Here is an 18,678-nt window from a genome sequence, read left to right as displayed (position 1 = left end):
CGAGGTGGTCTGTATGATGGCTAAACAAAAAAAGACAGTGGAATTGATTATCAGTAATTCAAACAAACTCAGTCATGATCAGTTTGTTTGTGTGACTTACTATGGGAAAAGTTTATACTTAAGTCACACACACACACACACACTACCAGTTCTGCAGTCTTTCTTTTTTCTTATTAACTTTATGTTTCCATCCTAAAATAGTCTTGCACATATTTTACTAGCGCAAACCATAAGTCATTTACGTGTCAACCGTCCAGTATGTCAACTACCAGCTTGTAATGTTTTTGATGTCATTACATGACCTAAGCTCTGGTTATCCAAGGACAGAACTCTCATGACACTTGTTCACCGCTATGACTAAAACAAATCTCAAATATATTTACTAACAAGTCAATTGCCTAGAATCATAATATTCTCCAAGCAGTAAATGTCTATGAGGAACCATATATTTCAGTTTGGTCATGATTATTTTGTCACTGTTATTCATCTTTATTGCTAACATTGCCCCTTGTTGGAACTGGAGAACCAGTGCCCTCTATTCAAAATGTCTTGAGCTTTTTGTCTGCTTCCAGCTATTTTTTATAGATATGATGTGTGATATGTGAATGACTTTTTAAAATGGGAACATACATGCACCAAGCTGTTAAATAGGGTGTTCTTGACAAGTAATTATGTGTACTTATGTTATGCCTGCAGCAAGTTTTGACCTGCTGCACTATAAGATAATTGCTGTTACATTTGTTTCATGCTATCCTGCCTCAGTTGTAGAAGTCATATGAACATTCGTGATTGACAGATTTCTGTCAGTAAATGTCACAGTGAAACTTACGGAGTACAGTATTTATTGTCAGGATTTATGTAAATTAATGAACAGTTTCTAATGCTGTTGCTATCCCCTTTTTTTTCTTTATCACCCAGCAGAGTATATCTGGTGGCCCAGGAAAGACAGGACGAAGTTTCTAATTGGCTTTGTGTGCAGGTGATGCTATCCAACTTCAAGCACTACGGCATCACCCAGGAAAAAAGAATGAAAGTTGGAACCATATGAAGAAGAAAAGTTAGTCATCTCAGAAAAATAACAACTGCTGTACTATAATCCAAACCTCCTATAACTTTACAACCTGGTTTGGTATGATGTTTCACGTCGATTTCATTCACCTGTTTCCTTCCTCTGTTAGCTTTTGTTTTTGATTAGTTTTTAGAAAGTCATTTTAGTTTAACCTTAATTTTGTGTCATTTGATTTTATCTTATAGTATATTTGTGTAAATGGATTTTTGTTTGAAGTGCGGGGGTCATAGCCAAGAATATCTGCAAGTCATGTCTTCATCTTTGTATTGGTTAGTGTAAAGGAGAAGTGATTGGATGTTCCATTCGGTCTTTCCTTAAAAAAAAAAAGAAGCTCAGTGTGGAGGGACTCAGAGAAGAAAAAAAATTCAATTTTAAGGAAAACTTAAAGAGGGTATCTAAGTAATAAATCTTAGTAGCTGTTTTATTTCATGTGATGTCTCATTGTTAACCATAATTACCTATTTTTGGGCAATACAAAGAGGACTCCAATATTTTTATGGTCCTTTTTTATAAGTGTTGTTTTTGTTGTTTAGAAATATATATATATGCTATAACAAATTTCATATAACTACATTGTGAATTCAAACTTGAGAAAAAGAAATGTAGCTGTACATATTATTCCAGTCACTGCATATAACCAACTCAGTGAGAGAATAGCATATTTTTGTGATGGTGTGTCAAAAGAACATGTTATAGCGTGTGAATAGAAGAAAAAGCTGTAAACAGTTATTATTATACTTTTTTCTGCTGGAAGACGGTATAATGACCCCAGAGACAAACAGAACACACTTGCTCTGTAAATACTGAAGCTGAATAATTTTACAAGTGTCATACCAGCAAATTTACAAACGGTGAGTTAAGTCAACACAGTTTTAAGAACTAAAAAAAAAAATTCAAAAAGAGCCTGATTGGTATCTTTTGTCTAACTGTCAAGATATCGGTATCATTTCAAAGAGCGAGAGATAAAAAGATGATTTAATCCAAAGCACACTGTACTTAGATGTGAAGATTAGAACTTGAACCAGGCATTTTACAGTGCTCTGTGCATCCTGACACTTTTATACTCTTGAGAGGAACTTGTTAGTTGTATGTTATTGTTTGTTTCATCCTGCTTGTTCCTGATTCATTTTTGGAACACAATATCTGGGCTCTGTGCTAGAGCCTTTATGTAATGCTTGTTCTCTGAATCAGTTCTTTTTGAATGAATTAGGAAAGTAAACATTTTGATACCATACCTCAGCCTTTGTGAGTTCTATTGTGGAATCATTGGCAGGTTTAATTTATTCTAGTGGTAAAACAAACGAAAACACTGAAAGGTAATAAAGCGAGTAATCATTGCACTGTGAGTAGTAAAGTACAGGCCATTTTCCTATTTGCACATGTATATGTTGGCTTTTTAAAAAAACGGCCCTGTGCTTTGGGATAGTATGAAGGATTTTTGGGGTTAATGTATTCCTGACTAGACAAACGCTTCAATGTTTTGAGGTGAGTTAACAGCTTGGGAAATAGTAACTGATATGTTGCAGTGTACACTTGGATTTCTTTATATATATTAGACCCATGTATCACCTAAAGCTATTTATACAGGGTCAGAAGAAGACACTGAATTATTCACTATCTGTCGCTGCACCAGGTTTTACACAGTACGTGTGGTTAATGATTTTACTCATGACAAACATTTAATAATAATATGCTCCAGAGTGCAGTCCGGTTTTTAAAATCATTGATGGAATGAATGGTGTGTATTCTGAAATACTTTACCTGCGGTGTATTTGTTGTTTTCATTTTACCCTCCTCTTGTCTCATTTCTTTTATTTCTAAACAACCAGGTAAAGAAATATGCTGGATAATTCTAAAGTAAATGATATGGAGGTGTGATCAGTAATAATTTAAAGAGTAAAGAAAAAAAACCCTTGTAATGTTCAAATGTAAAAGAAAATAAGAAATACACAACTATAAAAAAAGGAAAGATGCTTCTTTGCTGATTTCAAGTTTAATCAGAGTTTTATCGATACTTTGTGGTTTATATATTAATAATTGTAATATACTATTAAAATGTACTGTGCATCCATTGCTTTCTCTCTTTCCATTCCCCATCCTCAGAGATCCTACTTCTTTTGTTGATCATTCATGGATTTCATTAGTGTTTAAAGAAATCACAGTTAACTTGTAAACAGAGTGCTGTCTTTGATACCAGTGTAGTGGTCTTTGTTGTTCTCCCTTGCTCTACCTCTCCTTTCTCTCATATTTATCCCTCTCCCTCTTGCGCTCTTTTTCTATCTCCTGTAATTACAAAGTAGATGTTATATAGGACTCATTAATATAATACTTGTAGTGAATAGTGGATTTAGGACCAGTCAAGATAGACCTTTCTCTAAATGATCATGTTATTCTGATATCTGCAGACAATTATTTTGATAGTGGTTCATTGTAATTTATTCCCTGTATGTTTTATTTTTGGTTTGGTTTTGCCACTCTCACATGGTTTCAGCTAACCAAAGCTCTCGTGGATGAACAATAGAGAAACAGTCGCTGTAAGATGGAATTGTTCACAAGGCATTATTTGGATCCCCACCCTTGAATGTTTTAATAGGGGTGTGCCATACTACCTTAAATGCTAACGCTAGATATGCAAAACTTTTATTTTTGATTTTTTTTTTTAAGAGGGACACAAGCTATAAGCATGGGAAAAGATTTTATGTAAGAAATATTTCATATTTTTTTAAGAAACATACCAATGATTACCACAATAGTCATAATATCAGGCATAGTGCTGTTGAAGTAACCTGTTTAATGTTTGTACACTTTGGGGAAAAAAATCCCAGATGCCTCCGGTGCAGTTATTTTTTAGATAAGACTGTTTTTGATCTCTTATTTCTCTCAAAACTTGTATTAAGAATTCAAATGATTTAGATTTGGGGAACTACTTTTTGTTGTAATGCGTTGCCAATGTTGTTCACACATATTGACAGTATAGAGGCATTACTGTTGAAATTAAAAAAAAAGACATCCTGCAAAACACTCCATTAAACAGAAAACCTCTGGCTGTAGAGGACTTTTAGTAGGTGTTGGATGATAGGCTGTGTAACAAGGCTGATTATTAGATGGTTAAATGTTTGTCCTGATACTGGACCAGCACCCTAAAGCTGTGACTTCACTGCTAAGCTAAATCCATAGCAGAAAAGATTACATTAAAACTTGAATTGAAGTGCTCAAAGGTTCCTCAAAATACCATGTTAAAGGATGTCCAGTATTCAGACCCGCCAGATATACACGAGCAGCTGTGTTTCGAGCAAAACCAAACCTATTATAAAGCCAGTTCAATTTCAGAGCTCAAGCTGTGTGCACACTCCCAACCACAGATTGAGTTATTCTGTCAGTATAATTTCCATTAAACATAATTTAGGTTTTATAGCAGTTATATAATGTATTTTTCACCTTGTGGGGTCTTAAAATTGAATACTGTTACATTAATAAATAACATTAGTGTCTATTCATTCTTCTCATCCTGTATAGACTGTCAAATTACATACAGTATGTAAAGTAATGGCAGCTGTGTTAGTGATGCTATTAGACACATTATTTCAGTGAATCCAGAACACTGTTGTGTTATTTCAAAATAGGCACGTTATCCCAAAAGACGTCCACATGTTTAGCAAGTCACATAATATTAAACTGTATTGTTAAAAGATAACAGTAATGGATCACGCCGGACACTACAATATAGTATTCACCCAAAACCATAGAAAACAACAGAAAAGCTAAATAAAAAATTCTTCAAAAAATAACATGTTCAAAGCATTAATGCTTATGTTCACCTCATTTGCACATTTTAACGTCAAAATTGTTTCAACAGGAACCTGATTATGTATGCTTCCGTGTACTAGTTAAGTTTAATTCTGACGGGATAAAAGAAAGTGTTCCTCCAGTTCATTTCCAGCACTGTCCCTTGACTTTATCAGAATATTTTATCAAATACTAAACTGTAACTCAAACCACCAACAAGCTGATACACGAAGCTCATTAGGAGCCGAGTTTCCATTTCATCTGAAAAGCCAACAACAGTGCAACAAGTATAAGATGGATTGTTTTGTTTGTTTCACTGTTGCAGCGCCTGGTGGCTCTTTTTGACTGAAAGAAATCAACATGAAATGGCTCCTTTTCCCTTACACAATAGCAAAACTGACTCCTCTATTGTTTTGTGATCCTGTAGCTTGGACTTTAAGGTAGCATGGCTCTGTTGCTGTAATTTCATTTTATCTTAAACTGACAGCAGTTTACAGCTGATGAATGTTACACATCTTAGTAGACTAGCGTATCCATTTGGGGACGGGGGAGGGGTCGTGGTTTAAGAAAATAAAATAATCAAAAAAGAAAAAAAGTCAACCTGGAAGGTGTTGACATTTGTAGTGTACTACCGTATCCATTTAAACTTGAATCTTGAGGCAAGTGCTAGGCAATGGCCAAACAATTGATCCCATCCGCTCTGGGAAAATCCCACCCTGAAACCACAAGCACTTATGAGATTTCTGTCGTCTTTGATTCGAATCATCTGTTTTATGACTATGAACAACTGTCTCCCAAAAGCTGGGACATCGGACAAGGACTGTTTCAGGCTCTGCTCCATTTCCAATTAATTAGACTGACTTTGAAGGCTCATTGAACGTTCTTGAGCATTTATACCCAAAAGAGGCTTATTCATAGTGGTGCTAATGGTTTTAAACCAGACAATGTAACCTTATCTCTGAGAGATACTGGATACAGTCACAGTGACCACAAAGTTAGTCTCCCAGTCCACAAAGCGACTCTCGCTAATTCCACCATTTACAGTGTTGGCTCTCTTGTTTGTGATCTAGATTGTACTCTTTGGGATGACAGAAATAGCACAAGTTCAACTGTACTGTCGTGTTTTAGGGTGAATTTCCCCCTCAGTCCAAATCATTGCCATCTCACCCACGCTCATTGCTAAATATATACATACAATTGCAATATATATGTGTAAAGATGAATATATACTTGCAATTTTCACTCATTTGAACTTGTCTGAACAATGTTAGACTGGAGACCTCAGCTGTATACAGAATATCCCTCACACAGCTACACCCAGGTTCATAGTTGTCATTATTAGCTTACGTTCACCAACACGAGAGTTCACCCCTGGCGTGTTGTCGAGTTTGGAGCAGACCGCATGGCCTAGAGGAGAGCCTGGAAGCTCTTCAGACTGCATGGACGGCAGTGTGAGGCTCTGCTGTGCTTCCATGTTTCTGCAGCCTGAGCACAGAGCTCTCTTCACTGCTGTCTGCCCATTCCTAACACTTGCCCCTTTTTTTTATGTTAACCGACTTTTTATGGCGAGAGACAGACAGACTTGACTGACATCTGAAAGCATCTTTCAGGTTATCATATGGCTTGCTTAAGCCCTGTTGTAAAATATACAAAAAAAAAACCCTAATAATAATAATGGATGGGGGTCTCTCACATATCAAATGTGGAAAGTCTAATTTTATATTTGTATTTTCAAATAATAATATTGACAAAAAATGTCTGTGAAAGGTTTCCATCCTCTACTGTGGTCCAGAAATTGATGTGTCTGTCTGGAAAATAAATAAAATAAACTGAATTGTTATATTACTTGTTTTCACTGTTTCATTGTATTTTTATTTTTTGTAATATCTTTGCTAAAGATGGAAAAATATGTTGTCTGATATAGTGTTTAACTCAACATTTCAATATCACGTGTAGTTATGTACTGAACCATCACATCAAAGAGACATTCACTTTCCATAGTGTTTAACATCTGCTGACATCCCATAACTGGATAACTACACGAGACTGTTGTGTGTATTTTCTGTTTCTTACAAACAACTGAGGTTTTTTTGTATTCCACATTTTCTCTCGACCACACACTCAGCTTATCAGCGCCGGGATCCTTCAAGGTCACTCATAAGTCAGCAGGATTAATAGAGTCTGAGCGCTAAGGTGCATTTGGGGAAGCGGTGAACAAACAAAGAGCTGGCGTGTAATTCTGCTGCCCCTCAGTGGTCTCTCCCAGCGCTGGGGGAAGCTGTAGCGCTTTGAGGAGAAAGTGTGGCGTCCGCCGGTGCTTTATTTTTCACCAGCAGTATCACATGGAGAGCATCAATATTAGCTGAGGCTCAGTGTCTAAACGGCAGAGGATGTGATGAGTAGATGAGCAAACGGGCTGCTTCATGACAGGCATTTTAGAACTGTACAATAGCAGAGACACACACACAAAGTATTAAGGTTTACCTTTGATGTGTTTCTGCACAGTGTGATTAGTTCTGCTTGTACTTGTGATGGGGAATTTGATTTCAGATGCCAGAAACAAACAAAAAAAAACATATTCAAGTAATTTTCTGAAGTGAACCAGAAGAATGAACTACTGAAAAGGAAAAAATCATTTCTGACTCCCCCCCCCCCTTTTCCAAAGATTAAAATCACTCCAGGTCTTGAAAAATGGTTTCTGACTGGATTGTTCAATTTTTCACTAAAGTGACTCTAGTATGTAGTGTATACCATCTACTGACAACCACAGTCATAGCTAAGTATACTGGTATTTACATAATGAGTATCCTCCTGCAGATTCAAAATATATTTTTGTGTATGTGCACTATTACAGATTAAGAAGCATAATGTTACTGTTGCATTGAAATTCAGGGATGAGGATTTTTTAATGCAGGTGTTCGTCAGGTGAGACCAACAGTCGGACAGCTTCATCACTCTTTCAGACAGGATGATCCATAAGTCTGACTGAGATCAATACTATTCCCAGCTCTGTTTTTCAGAGCAGAGGCACCCGAAGTTTAGATCGCACTGCAGCCATGTTTGTATTTTGTGTGTGTGTAATGAGTACAGTGATGATCCAAATGACAGTCTGGACTTCACTTTCTACAGAAGCTGCTTTAGATGTTTTGGCTTGTTTTCTGATGGAGCCAGGTTATAAGGTACCATATGTGCATACATATCATACAAACATTTCAACCACACAAACCATCAAAAGATCAAATACAGCACATGTGTTAAACAATATATACTGCCACTTAAATGTTTTGGATGTCCAGTAAATCCACTTTTTTTTTTTTACATTACAATTTAGAAATTGCTTTAAAAAAACTAAAATTGGTAAATGATACTTTTTAAATGTATGTATTTGTTAAATCCAAAGCAATTATATAAAGCACAGTTAGAATAAATGGAAAATATGTTCAAATGGATTAAAAAAATTATGCGTTGTGATTGTATTTTGTTATTAACCTACAGCAGATCTGTCTGGTGTTTGTCCAGACCCTGGTCACTGTAATTTGCAGACAAATTCATCAAACAGTTAATGCTCACGCCATCTGTGTCTTAGATGTACAGACCTAACTGGTTGACCTTTCCAGTCCACCTGCCTTTAATTAAGTACTAATTAAAAGTGCCATTATGATCAGAGAGCTCGACACTCAGTGGCCCTTAAATGCAAGGATTCACGTCTTTGGTGGAACACTGCAAGACAATCAGCAGTCATTATGGGAGCTAAATGTCAGCTCACAGCAGAGAAAAGGAAGCTGTTATTAATCTGTGGATTCAAAGTTTGGTTTAAAGTAAAAATAGTAAAATTTTAGCAGCAGGGCAAACACTAAAAATGTATCCCCTATATTCATCATTATACACTTTCTTCTTTCAATATGTACTAAGAATAATATGCATCTATTTTGCTTGATATTGATACAAAAACACTAAGATTCAGGATGTTCACCAACTGGACTGGCAGCATACATACAGACACATAAACTTTACCAAATATGTGTGCATCGAGCAGCACGTCACCGGCTCATTTGATGGCCTCATACCAGCAGCTCTGTGTAAATTTCCCATGGGCCAGTGCTAACAGGCTGAATGTGACAGCTCCTGGCAAACACAAACAAGCCACAGTGTGCAGAAAATGCCACTGCGAGGATGCAGCATGGCAACAACGCTCGCGCCGATGTGGAGGTGTAATGAAGAAGTGGTGGTTCAAGAGGGGGTCTGCTGCCACCTCCATGTGCGTCAGCCTGCAAAGCAGAGGAGAGAGCTGAAGAATACCTGGCCGCCATGCATATTCATGCTGTGATGTGGTGCTGCAGGAGACTCACGACCCCCATCCTCAGCCTGCGAGGACACCTCAGGGCCCCTCAGCATTTATTAACGCTAATTAAGAGCTAGTCTGAGATGCTGGCGTGTTTAATTGCCTGTTACAGGTAGGTTAGATATAGATGAAAATGGCGTCTATGTATATAGTACATCAGCCTAAATAATAAAGGTGTGTTTACACCTTGATAAGAAAGGTTGGGAAGCATCCAGGATCCTCACACAAGCCTGGCATTGTAGGAATTCAAGTGCAATAATGAGCAATGTTCAATGGATATGCACTTAATTTTATGTGCATCACTAAATTATCTCCCCACGCAGCCATGTAATGGTTGCTCCTCTTTTGAAGCGGAAAATTTTTTTGACAGAGCTGTGTAATAGAGTCAATAGTTGATGGGAAGACTGCTGTGGATGGGGAGATGAGGCACTCAGGTGGCTCTTTCCTCCCAGACTCCAGGCCTAATGTAGCCTTTGGCATGGAAATTGACGTGACATTGATGGGCACTCTCCCGCCAGCAGAGAGTCATGCGCCTGCACAGCCTTCCAATTCACTAATAATTGCTGATTAAAAACTAGTTAAGAGTCCATGAAAACTCAAATGTGCATTAACCAAATGACCTTCTGGGAATGGCAAATAGTCTGCAGCCAAGAACGCAGACAGCTTCATATGTGAAACTGGTCCCTGGATTGTTTTTGAGAACAGGAAACAAACAGCAGCGTGCTGTGTCAGACTACTGAGTTTCTTTCAAGAATGAGTTTTATTGTGTCCTAAATCTTCACATTATATTTCAGAAATTGTTCTTGAGCTCATGTAACCTTTTCATTATGTTAGAGGAGTCACATCACTACTATAAATAATAATCTGTAACATAATCCGATAGAAAACTCCAATTGTGTATTATAATCATAAAATCTACAAAAAACATATAAAATGAAGCTTTATATTACAGATTATAGATTAAACAAATGAACTATTTATGAGATTAATATTTGAAACCAGTATATGCATATTTTTTAATTACTCTATGTATTTTGTAATGCAATTATTTTTCTTTTCAAAACTCCATGTGATGAGATAGATATAATCCCATACTCCCCTATTGATGATTTAATGTGAGGTGCAAAGATTAGCAGGTTCTGACAAAGACTCCCTATCAACATGTAGACATAGTTTTTCCTACTTATATATGTAATAGTTTGTTTATTTTATGTGTTTATCACACACATGTTTAACATAATGGTCATCTGGACATGGAATTTTAATTGGGATCATTATCTCCGGCACATTACGTTTTATGGTTGACTGCTTTTCTTGCAGAAGAGAAACATACACTTGCAGTCCTTTTGCAAATCAAAGTAATTATAGCCTCAATATTTAGACTTGTGGGCATAAAACGCAGAGGAGGTCATGAGCTAAGTGACTCAGAAAATCCACATATTGTGTCCCCCTTTTTTCTCATATTATCCACCAGATGAGGCATTACGTGCTCACAAAGGGCATCAGTTTTGGCCCAGATCACAGAGGATGCAGCTGTCTGTTCATTGTTCATCATCATTGTCTCCATGGATCTGATGCTCCAGAATCAATAGCTGCCTTAGAGCAAACTAGTGAGCAACAGACTGTAGAAGCAGGTAAGAGTGTCAATTATTACCGGAGGACAGAGCAAAAATACAAAGTAAATCCTAAGGGGGGTTGGGAGGGGGCTTGGTGTTGAGGGGATCATTACCAATGGATTAATGATTACTTGGCTGGGTGCTGCAAATTTCTGGCTTTTAAAGTTCACTTCACAGCCTGTAGTCTCTGCTTTTAGGAATAAAATATACCTCAGTGAGGCATATTTGAGATTTCACTACACTCCCAGTCCTCCCTGTTTTTAGGCATCCCCAAACTTAAAAAAATTAAATTAAGGAGAGATGAATGTGTATGCGTGAAGGTGGAAAGACTCTGCTTATTGCCAACAGGTTAAGAGGCCTGCTAAATCTAATACTGAACAGTTAGAGCATGTGTCACCAACGCGTTCTGATATTTCAAATCAAAATGTTTCCCAGTGTGAAACATCCTCACATTGATTATTTTTCATCACAATACAATAACTCCCTTTTCTGAATGGCACAGAACTCCACTAGAAAGAAAGGCCTGCAGTTAATTAATTAGCCCCCCCAAAAAATCCATGCAGACTTCAATATTATTTGCATTGTTGTTTGAGAAGATTTGTTCAAACGCTTTCAAACTGGATTTGTGGGATTTGTGATAAATAAATAAAAATGTCAGGGAAATGGGCTCAAAGGGGCCTCTGATGTCAGATAAGAACCATATCACAGTGCAGTGTAATCCAGTTGCGATGTGGCATCATCAAAAAAATGTGTCTGCAAAGTAATGCTGTTATGACACAAACGTTTCCATGCTTTTTCCACGCAATGAAAAGCTCAGAGAATCGGTTTTGCTGCCTCTAAAGTGCAACCACTAACGAGAGCTGTAACCTGCCATGCATGAGAAGGAACACAAGCACGCCTGTGGGTTAACACTGCCATACAGGGGTTTTCTTATCAGATAAAAGGTGATTTGTGTGAAATCTCAAGTCATTTGACAGAAGATCGGCAGGGTCAGCTCAAGGTCAATTTTATATCTCATCAGGAATATTTGATAAGCAGCACAGCAATGTAATATTAGATCAAATGCATGATGCATACATATGAATTAAGTAATAAATCATAATAATAAACAGCAAACACATAAACTGCATAACAGTACATTACATTGCATAATCTACAAAATATATTTTATAGTACACCTAAACTTACGCAAAGCAACAATTGAATTTACTGTAGTTACAGCTTAATGACAGTATTAACGTAAGGTGATACAGTTTATATTTCTTTAAGTAGTTTTTTTTTCTTTTTTTTGGTGGATGGGCAGAGCAATAGGCAATTCCAAGCCAAACAGCATGCTTTTGCTTTTTTATGTCGTCCCCCCCCCCGGATGTGTTTGTATGTGTGTGTGTGTGTGTGTGTGTGTTTTTAGACAACACATACTCTTATCAATCTCTGCACAATAACAGAAAACAATTTGCTAATGTTTTGAAAATAGCTTTCCCTTCCCCTGCTCCAGCATTGAAAGATGTATGCACAATTTCATAAACACAATCAGTGCGCTGAATGGCGGCACTGATATTCTGGGGGAAAAAAAATCTCATTATTGTTCCTGAGCTATGGAAAAGCAGTCAATGGCCCATATCACACAAAATGCCCACCCCCTCCTCCACAGAAGCCCAACAGCACACAAAGCTTAATTCCACCTAGCAGCAAACAATATGCAGCAGTTTGCTGGGAGAATATTACTGATGACCAAAAAGAAATCACCAGCAGGCCAGCTGCACTTGCCACAGTCTTCAGGCAACAGTGGTGGCCCTGCTCTTGAGATCATGTGGATGCCCCACTGGGCACACTGTCTCATCATGTACTTGTTTTATATATTTTGGGCTGCAGTACCATCCTTATAGCTGGACTGTATCATGTCTTTTTTCAATTATCTAAATGCAGATCTCTTTAGCGCAGAGCTGAAGAGACGTGTCACGTGTCACGGTGTCCACCTGCCTATATGGATTTCAAGTCTTTTCTAACTTACTCCATCTTCCCCACACTTATGAACAAGTGTCATGAAGAGGGGCCACTGAGGAGTGTGAGTAAACAGAAATGAATGATCGGCCCTGTGGGATTACATGCATAGAGACAGAGTGTAGGCAACTGGTGTTTGTGACTAGACAGACTGGAACCGGAGACATACTGTATGTTTCTGAGACCAATGAGCCTAAATATATGGACAGCTTTAGTGATGGATGACGACAGTCCAGTGCATAATCAGAGGATTTCATTGAGCCATAATCAGAGGCATATGTATCAAGCCTCCTCAACACTGCAGCTTACAATAAAAGTCTTATAGAGCCCCTTTACAATACATACATAGGCACAATATACATATTCTGCCTCATATTTGAGAATTTGTGGTTTGATCTAATCTACCAGTGTATTATTTCATGATCACAACACCAACTGTTGTTTTATACACTAAAGATCAGAAAAACACCTGCTGCTTTGCTTTGTAAAATGTATTGTATTTGAAGAAATACTATTTAATATTCAAAATGACAGACATAAACAGAATTGGTGAAACCTTAACTATTTCCATTCCACTCTTGCTAGAGATAGTCAAAGGTCCCTAGGAGATAATGACTTAGGTGATCTTCTGACTTCTAGCACCATCATCCTGTCAACATTTGCCCATCTTTTTGGTGTATGACCAAATACCTGCGAAACTAATAACATTCCTATCAGCATCAGCTGTAATTTGTTTTTAGCACTCAAAATTTTGCATGCTAACAGGACACATTATGATGGTGAACTGGGTAATTTATTACCTGCTTGTTAGTATTGTCACTGTGTTGCCATGCTAGCATTAGAATTTAGCCCATGTCTTATTAAAATGGATGGGGGCCGCTGTAGCTCTGGAAGAAGAGAGGGTTGCCCATTAATACAAGGTTGGTGGTTTGATTCAAATAATTTGCATGATGCAGCTCTCAACTCCATGATGAACAGCATATACCAAAATAAATTCACAGGAAGAATGTGTGTTTGTAAAATATAAATGTATATACAGTGTGCTATTAACACGTACATATGAGCCACATCTTTTACTTTACTCTGACCCTGGTGCATTTTGATTTCACAACCTGCTGTCCCATTCCCAGTAAAGCATTTTGAGCCCTTATACCTTCCTCATGGCTGATGTTAAAGTCTGTGAGGGTTCTGTGTTTTAAGGCTCAGGGTGAACACTAAGGGGCTGAGCCTGCAGTATTTCTTCTTTGAACCACAATGTACATCAGATCAGTTGCAAACTCTGGCAAGTGCTTCAGTCTGACATTTGATGATGTAAGGTTTGTGGTGATCATTACAGATCACTAAATGTCAGGGACTGTCTGCTCAGAGCTGATATATTCATCCCAGAAAGCAGGAGATGCACTTGGATGATACACTGCTCCTGGTTTCTGTGCCTGTCAAGTATGAACAGCATGTAAGGACTCATGAAAATGTGCGAGGGCTTTCAATAGAAAAAAATAGCTCTATAAAACAGCTCTTGACCTGTACAACTGAGAAATGTCATTACGTTTTGCTTCAGTTGTGACTCACAAAACCAAACCAAAGGCAACAGAGGAACAAGAACGCGGATTACTGAACAGTGTCACACAAATATGAGGCCTGAATAATAGACACAATTACACATGGCTTTAGAGAAACTGTGTCACATTTTACATACTGCGCCATAGAGCAGATCAATCCTAAAAGCCCCCTTTAAGCAAGATACAAAGGTTTCCTGTATGAACTCCTCCAACCGGATCAAAATTAAGTTAAAATAGATCAACTTTATTTGATTTAAACAATAGATTTTTACTGTTTAGTATGTTGTATGTTTGTTGTTTTTTACCGTAAACACTTTTTTTGAGACTTGATTACTTTAACAACATTTCTCCTGTTTCAATCTTCTTTACTGTTTTACTGCGGAGGTTGCTTCAGTTTTCTTCATGATGGACAGAGGTTATAAGCAACTAAGAACATTTACTCAAGTACAATTTTGAGATACTTGTACTTAACTAGAGTATTTCCATTGGATGCTACTTTATACTTACACTTTCCTCAGATTCCGATTTTATAAAAAAAAAGAGCATGATAAAAATGTTAAAGTTGGTGTGAAATCAGTGCATCCCAACCTTTATGGCTTGTGATCCCTTACAAAAAATGGTGTTTAGTGGGGCCCCTTGTCAAGTTTCAGACGTCTAGTCTCCTCACAAAGTTGCTTATTGCTCGTCAAAGCTACAGTAAATTGATTAAATAGTATCACATATTCATGTTTTTCAGATGCCTTATCTTGCTAAATTAATTGCAATAATGAAAGCCTGATCCACATCTTGCAGCAGCGACACATTCAACAGATGGGAGGCCAACATACTGGTGAAATATATACTGAATGTATTTTAATGGCAGTTTTGATAGATTTCAAACCTCTTTACCCCTTCAGCTCAGTATGGATAGTTTTTCCTTTGCTTGTCACCTTTTGTGCTTCTTTCTCTTTGCCAAAAGGGTCACCCTGTGCTCATCCTTTTTGCAGCAGTCCTGGAGTGCGAAGAAGTTCAGCGTCTTGTTCAGAGACACCCAGCAGAGATGAGTTGTTGAAACAAAGATCAAGCCTTTTAGTGACCTTCCAGCACATCGGACAATATCTCTCTGAGCACCGCTGCACTGACCATCAAGCCCCATGAGGCCTCCATGAAGTACAGAGTAATCAAGGTAAAATTGAGGAGGCGGCGGTAAACGCCGGTTCAATTCCATGGACAGAGTGATAAAATGTGTGTATGTGTGTATTTATGGTGAAATGACGCCACCTGCAGCGTCAACAGCTCCCAGAGTCATCCCAGTAAGCAAACAGCTCAAAGGTTTACACAGGAGGCCAAAAAAACAAAACAAACACACACACACACACACACACACACACATATATATATATAGCTTACATATACATATATATACACATATATATATACACACACACACACACACACATAAATATGTATATATACATATATATATATGAAATATGCTTTTTTTTTTTGAAGGGTGAATAAAATGGTTTTTGGTACATCATGTGAGCATTTTGAAATTGGCTGTGTATCAACATCAGCTGTTTTTGTGTCCTGGACACAGACTCTTTCATTTTAGAAAGCTAGTTTAAATGATGATTTTTGTAATTATTTACAGTATATCAAAAAATGGAGTCACGCAATTAAATAAATTTTAAACTAATCAGATAATAATCAATTTATATATATATATCAAAATAAACGGATTCATACTGCAATTTATTTATGAATACTACAGAAAGGTCTTGTCATAAAAAAACCTTTTTCAAACTAGAATTGTAACTATAAGACTTGGAGCATTTGGGAGAACAGGTTAAATTTGAGTTTAGCCATATATCTTATGCGATCAAAATATGATTAAACCTCCAAACCTCCTCTTCAGTTTTGCAGTGATTCAGTAACTGTGCGCTAATCCTTCATCCACAAGGGGGCGCCTTTGAACAACAATCAGCACCTCTGCTCACTGATGGTGTAGCAGCTCTCCAATGCATTTTGGTCAATCTGAGCTCATTATGGCCACAGAGCTCCCAGCAACCCTGTCCTTGCTCCAGCAGCCTGTCTGAACACAGTGAACACATCCATCACGGAGCAAGAACATTTCCTAACACATGCTGTCAAAACAAGAGAGGACTTCCTAGTACGCGTGCACATCCAAGAAAAAGATTAGTTAACTTACATCTAACTTCTGAATTACATGCAAAGGTTTTTGATCTAATAAAACCACATTTCCAGCCAGACAAAAGGGAAATAAATTAATATACAACATGGGCTCCTGTTCTCATACTTTGGATATAAGTGTTACATCTCATAGATTATCATAAATACCCAGTCTGGATTATCGAATGGGTGAAGTGGGCAACAGCCTAAAAGCTCCAGACAGAATGTGTCAACTGCTATGTGCCGATGTATTCATAAATCTATTATAAGTACACTTCATGTAATTTATTTTAATATGTACTTGTGATTATGCACCACTAAACAATGTTTACAGATCCTTTAAGTAAAAGTGGCTTCCAATGTAAAAACAGTCCTGCATTAAAAATCTTAAGTAAAGGTTGACGTATTTTCAGTAAATGTACTACATGTACCGTAAGTTAAAGCCGTTTCACAGCGCCACTGATGGATTAAATCACTTGATTATTACTGATGCATTAATGTGTAAGTATGATTTTTGCCGTTGTAGCCAGTCGAGGTGGAGCTTATTTTAACCACTTTAATGGGCAGTTCAATCTCAAAGTGCAAACGCCTCAAAAGGACAATTCTGGATTTGTTAGTGCACTTTCAACCCGTTTTTAATTCAGTTGAACCTGTCCAAAGACTTGACTATGTTCTAGTGCAGTGACAATTTACTGTACTAGAAACTATTCTTCCTGCTCTGGTGGATATTTTCATGTTTTGAGAAAATAAGGTATTGGAACTACTATGACTTCATAAGATGGAGATGTCTGCAGGAAACAAGTGCATCATAAATGTGATCATACTGTGTAAATGTACAATCTTAATTAGTAAAAGGAACTGAAGCGCTAAAATATATGTAGTAAAGTAAAAAGTACAATATTTCCACTCCTGAGTGTAGTGTAGTGTGAAGTATAAAAAAACCTCAAGTAAAGTACCTGAAATGATTGCTTTAGTACAGAGAGTACTAAAGCAAGTAAATTTGCTTGGTTAAAGCTAAAGCACAGCATAAATTGACATGATAAAGGCCTTGAGGCGGATCCTACTATATTCTGATCTGGAGGCCTTGTCTTGAAGAGTACTGGGTGTACTTACATTTTTGCACTCATTTGTGGCAGTGCACATGAGATAAAGATGATTTGTCATGGAAAGCAAGCCAATGTACTGTCCGTGAGCAATATGTGAACAGTTCAGGTGACAGTTTTTCAATCCCAACCATCTGACAGCAGAACACCACACACACACACACACACACACACACACAAAACACCAAATTCTTCATGAAAATTTTACATTTTAATGGAAACTAAAATTGTGAACACTGGAGGTTTTTTTTTTTTTTTATTGACTATTACATTGTTTGAAATTTGAGGGTTATCATCATGCTTTAAAAAAAAAAAAAAAAAAAACATTGTAATGCAACACTTAAATTCAAAACAAAAATTAAATAATCAGACTGCTCACTTAAATGTCAACCTGTAAGACATTTGAGAAAGAAATGCGATTGCCTCTTTTTTTTCCTTTTTTTTTTTTTTTAAAAAGGGGGCAAGAGATGTAAAAGGGATACAGGAGGAGCACCCCCCCAAAAAAGAAAACGCATCAACAAGCACAGCCATTTGAGATGACAGAGAAACATAACATAAAAAGATGACTCTACACTTTTCACTCCCCCCCCCCCCATGACTGAGTCCTGTAAAGACACATATTGCCCTTGTTTACTTCACCCTCCCTTGTATGCTGAATCATAAACACTGTACCTCTCAGGTGTCAGTGAATTAAAAAAACAAAAAGGCCCCTAAATTAAAAAAAAATTCCACAAGAGGCAATGACAGTTAAAAGGAGGGACAGTTTTTAAGTCGAGCATAAACCCCAAGTCCAGCATTTCCCATTACAGACGATTGATTACTTGATGAAGAAGCAGCACTTCCGGTATTTATCTTGTTTTTTTTTTTTTTTTAAGATTCCTCCTCTCACACCGTATAATAACACGCTCAAAGTGACATTCAGCTGCTACAGTAGTGATTTCTCTTCACTAAAAACTCCTCCTGACCCAAGAAGCTGTTTATGTACACCACCACCGTCACCCCCCATCTGCCATTCAGTAGCTGAAGTTTT

General features: G+C 37.3%; 1 protein-coding gene across 12 annotated transcripts in view; it reads left to right on the top strand.

The window, feature by feature from the left end:
* msi2b (musashi RNA-binding protein 2b) overlaps nt 1-6,700 on the top strand; it is a 256,557-nt gene extending 249,857 nt beyond the window's left edge. For 10 of the 12 annotated variants that reach the window (XM_046040319.1, XM_046040314.1, XM_046040317.1 and 7 more), the window contains one exon: nt 919-6,700. In XM_046040319.1, coding sequence (XP_045896275.1) covers nt 919-963 — 45 coding nt within the window. In that variant the 3' untranslated portion in view covers nt 964-6,700. The remainder of the gene's footprint in view (nt 1-918) is intronic. The other 2 variants (XM_046040310.1, XM_046040309.1) reach the window with 1 other exon arrangement.
* Nucleotides 6,701-18,678: the final 11,978 nt, after the last annotated feature.

The sequence above is a fragment of the Micropterus dolomieu genome, linkage group LG23 (assembly GCF_021292245.1).
Source record: "Micropterus dolomieu isolate WLL.071019.BEF.003 ecotype Adirondacks linkage group LG23, ASM2129224v1, whole genome shotgun sequence".
NCBI classification, from domain to species: Eukaryota; Metazoa; Chordata; class Actinopteri; order Centrarchiformes; family Centrarchidae; genus Micropterus; species Micropterus dolomieu.
This window is presented reverse-complemented; position numbering and strand designations above follow the sequence as displayed.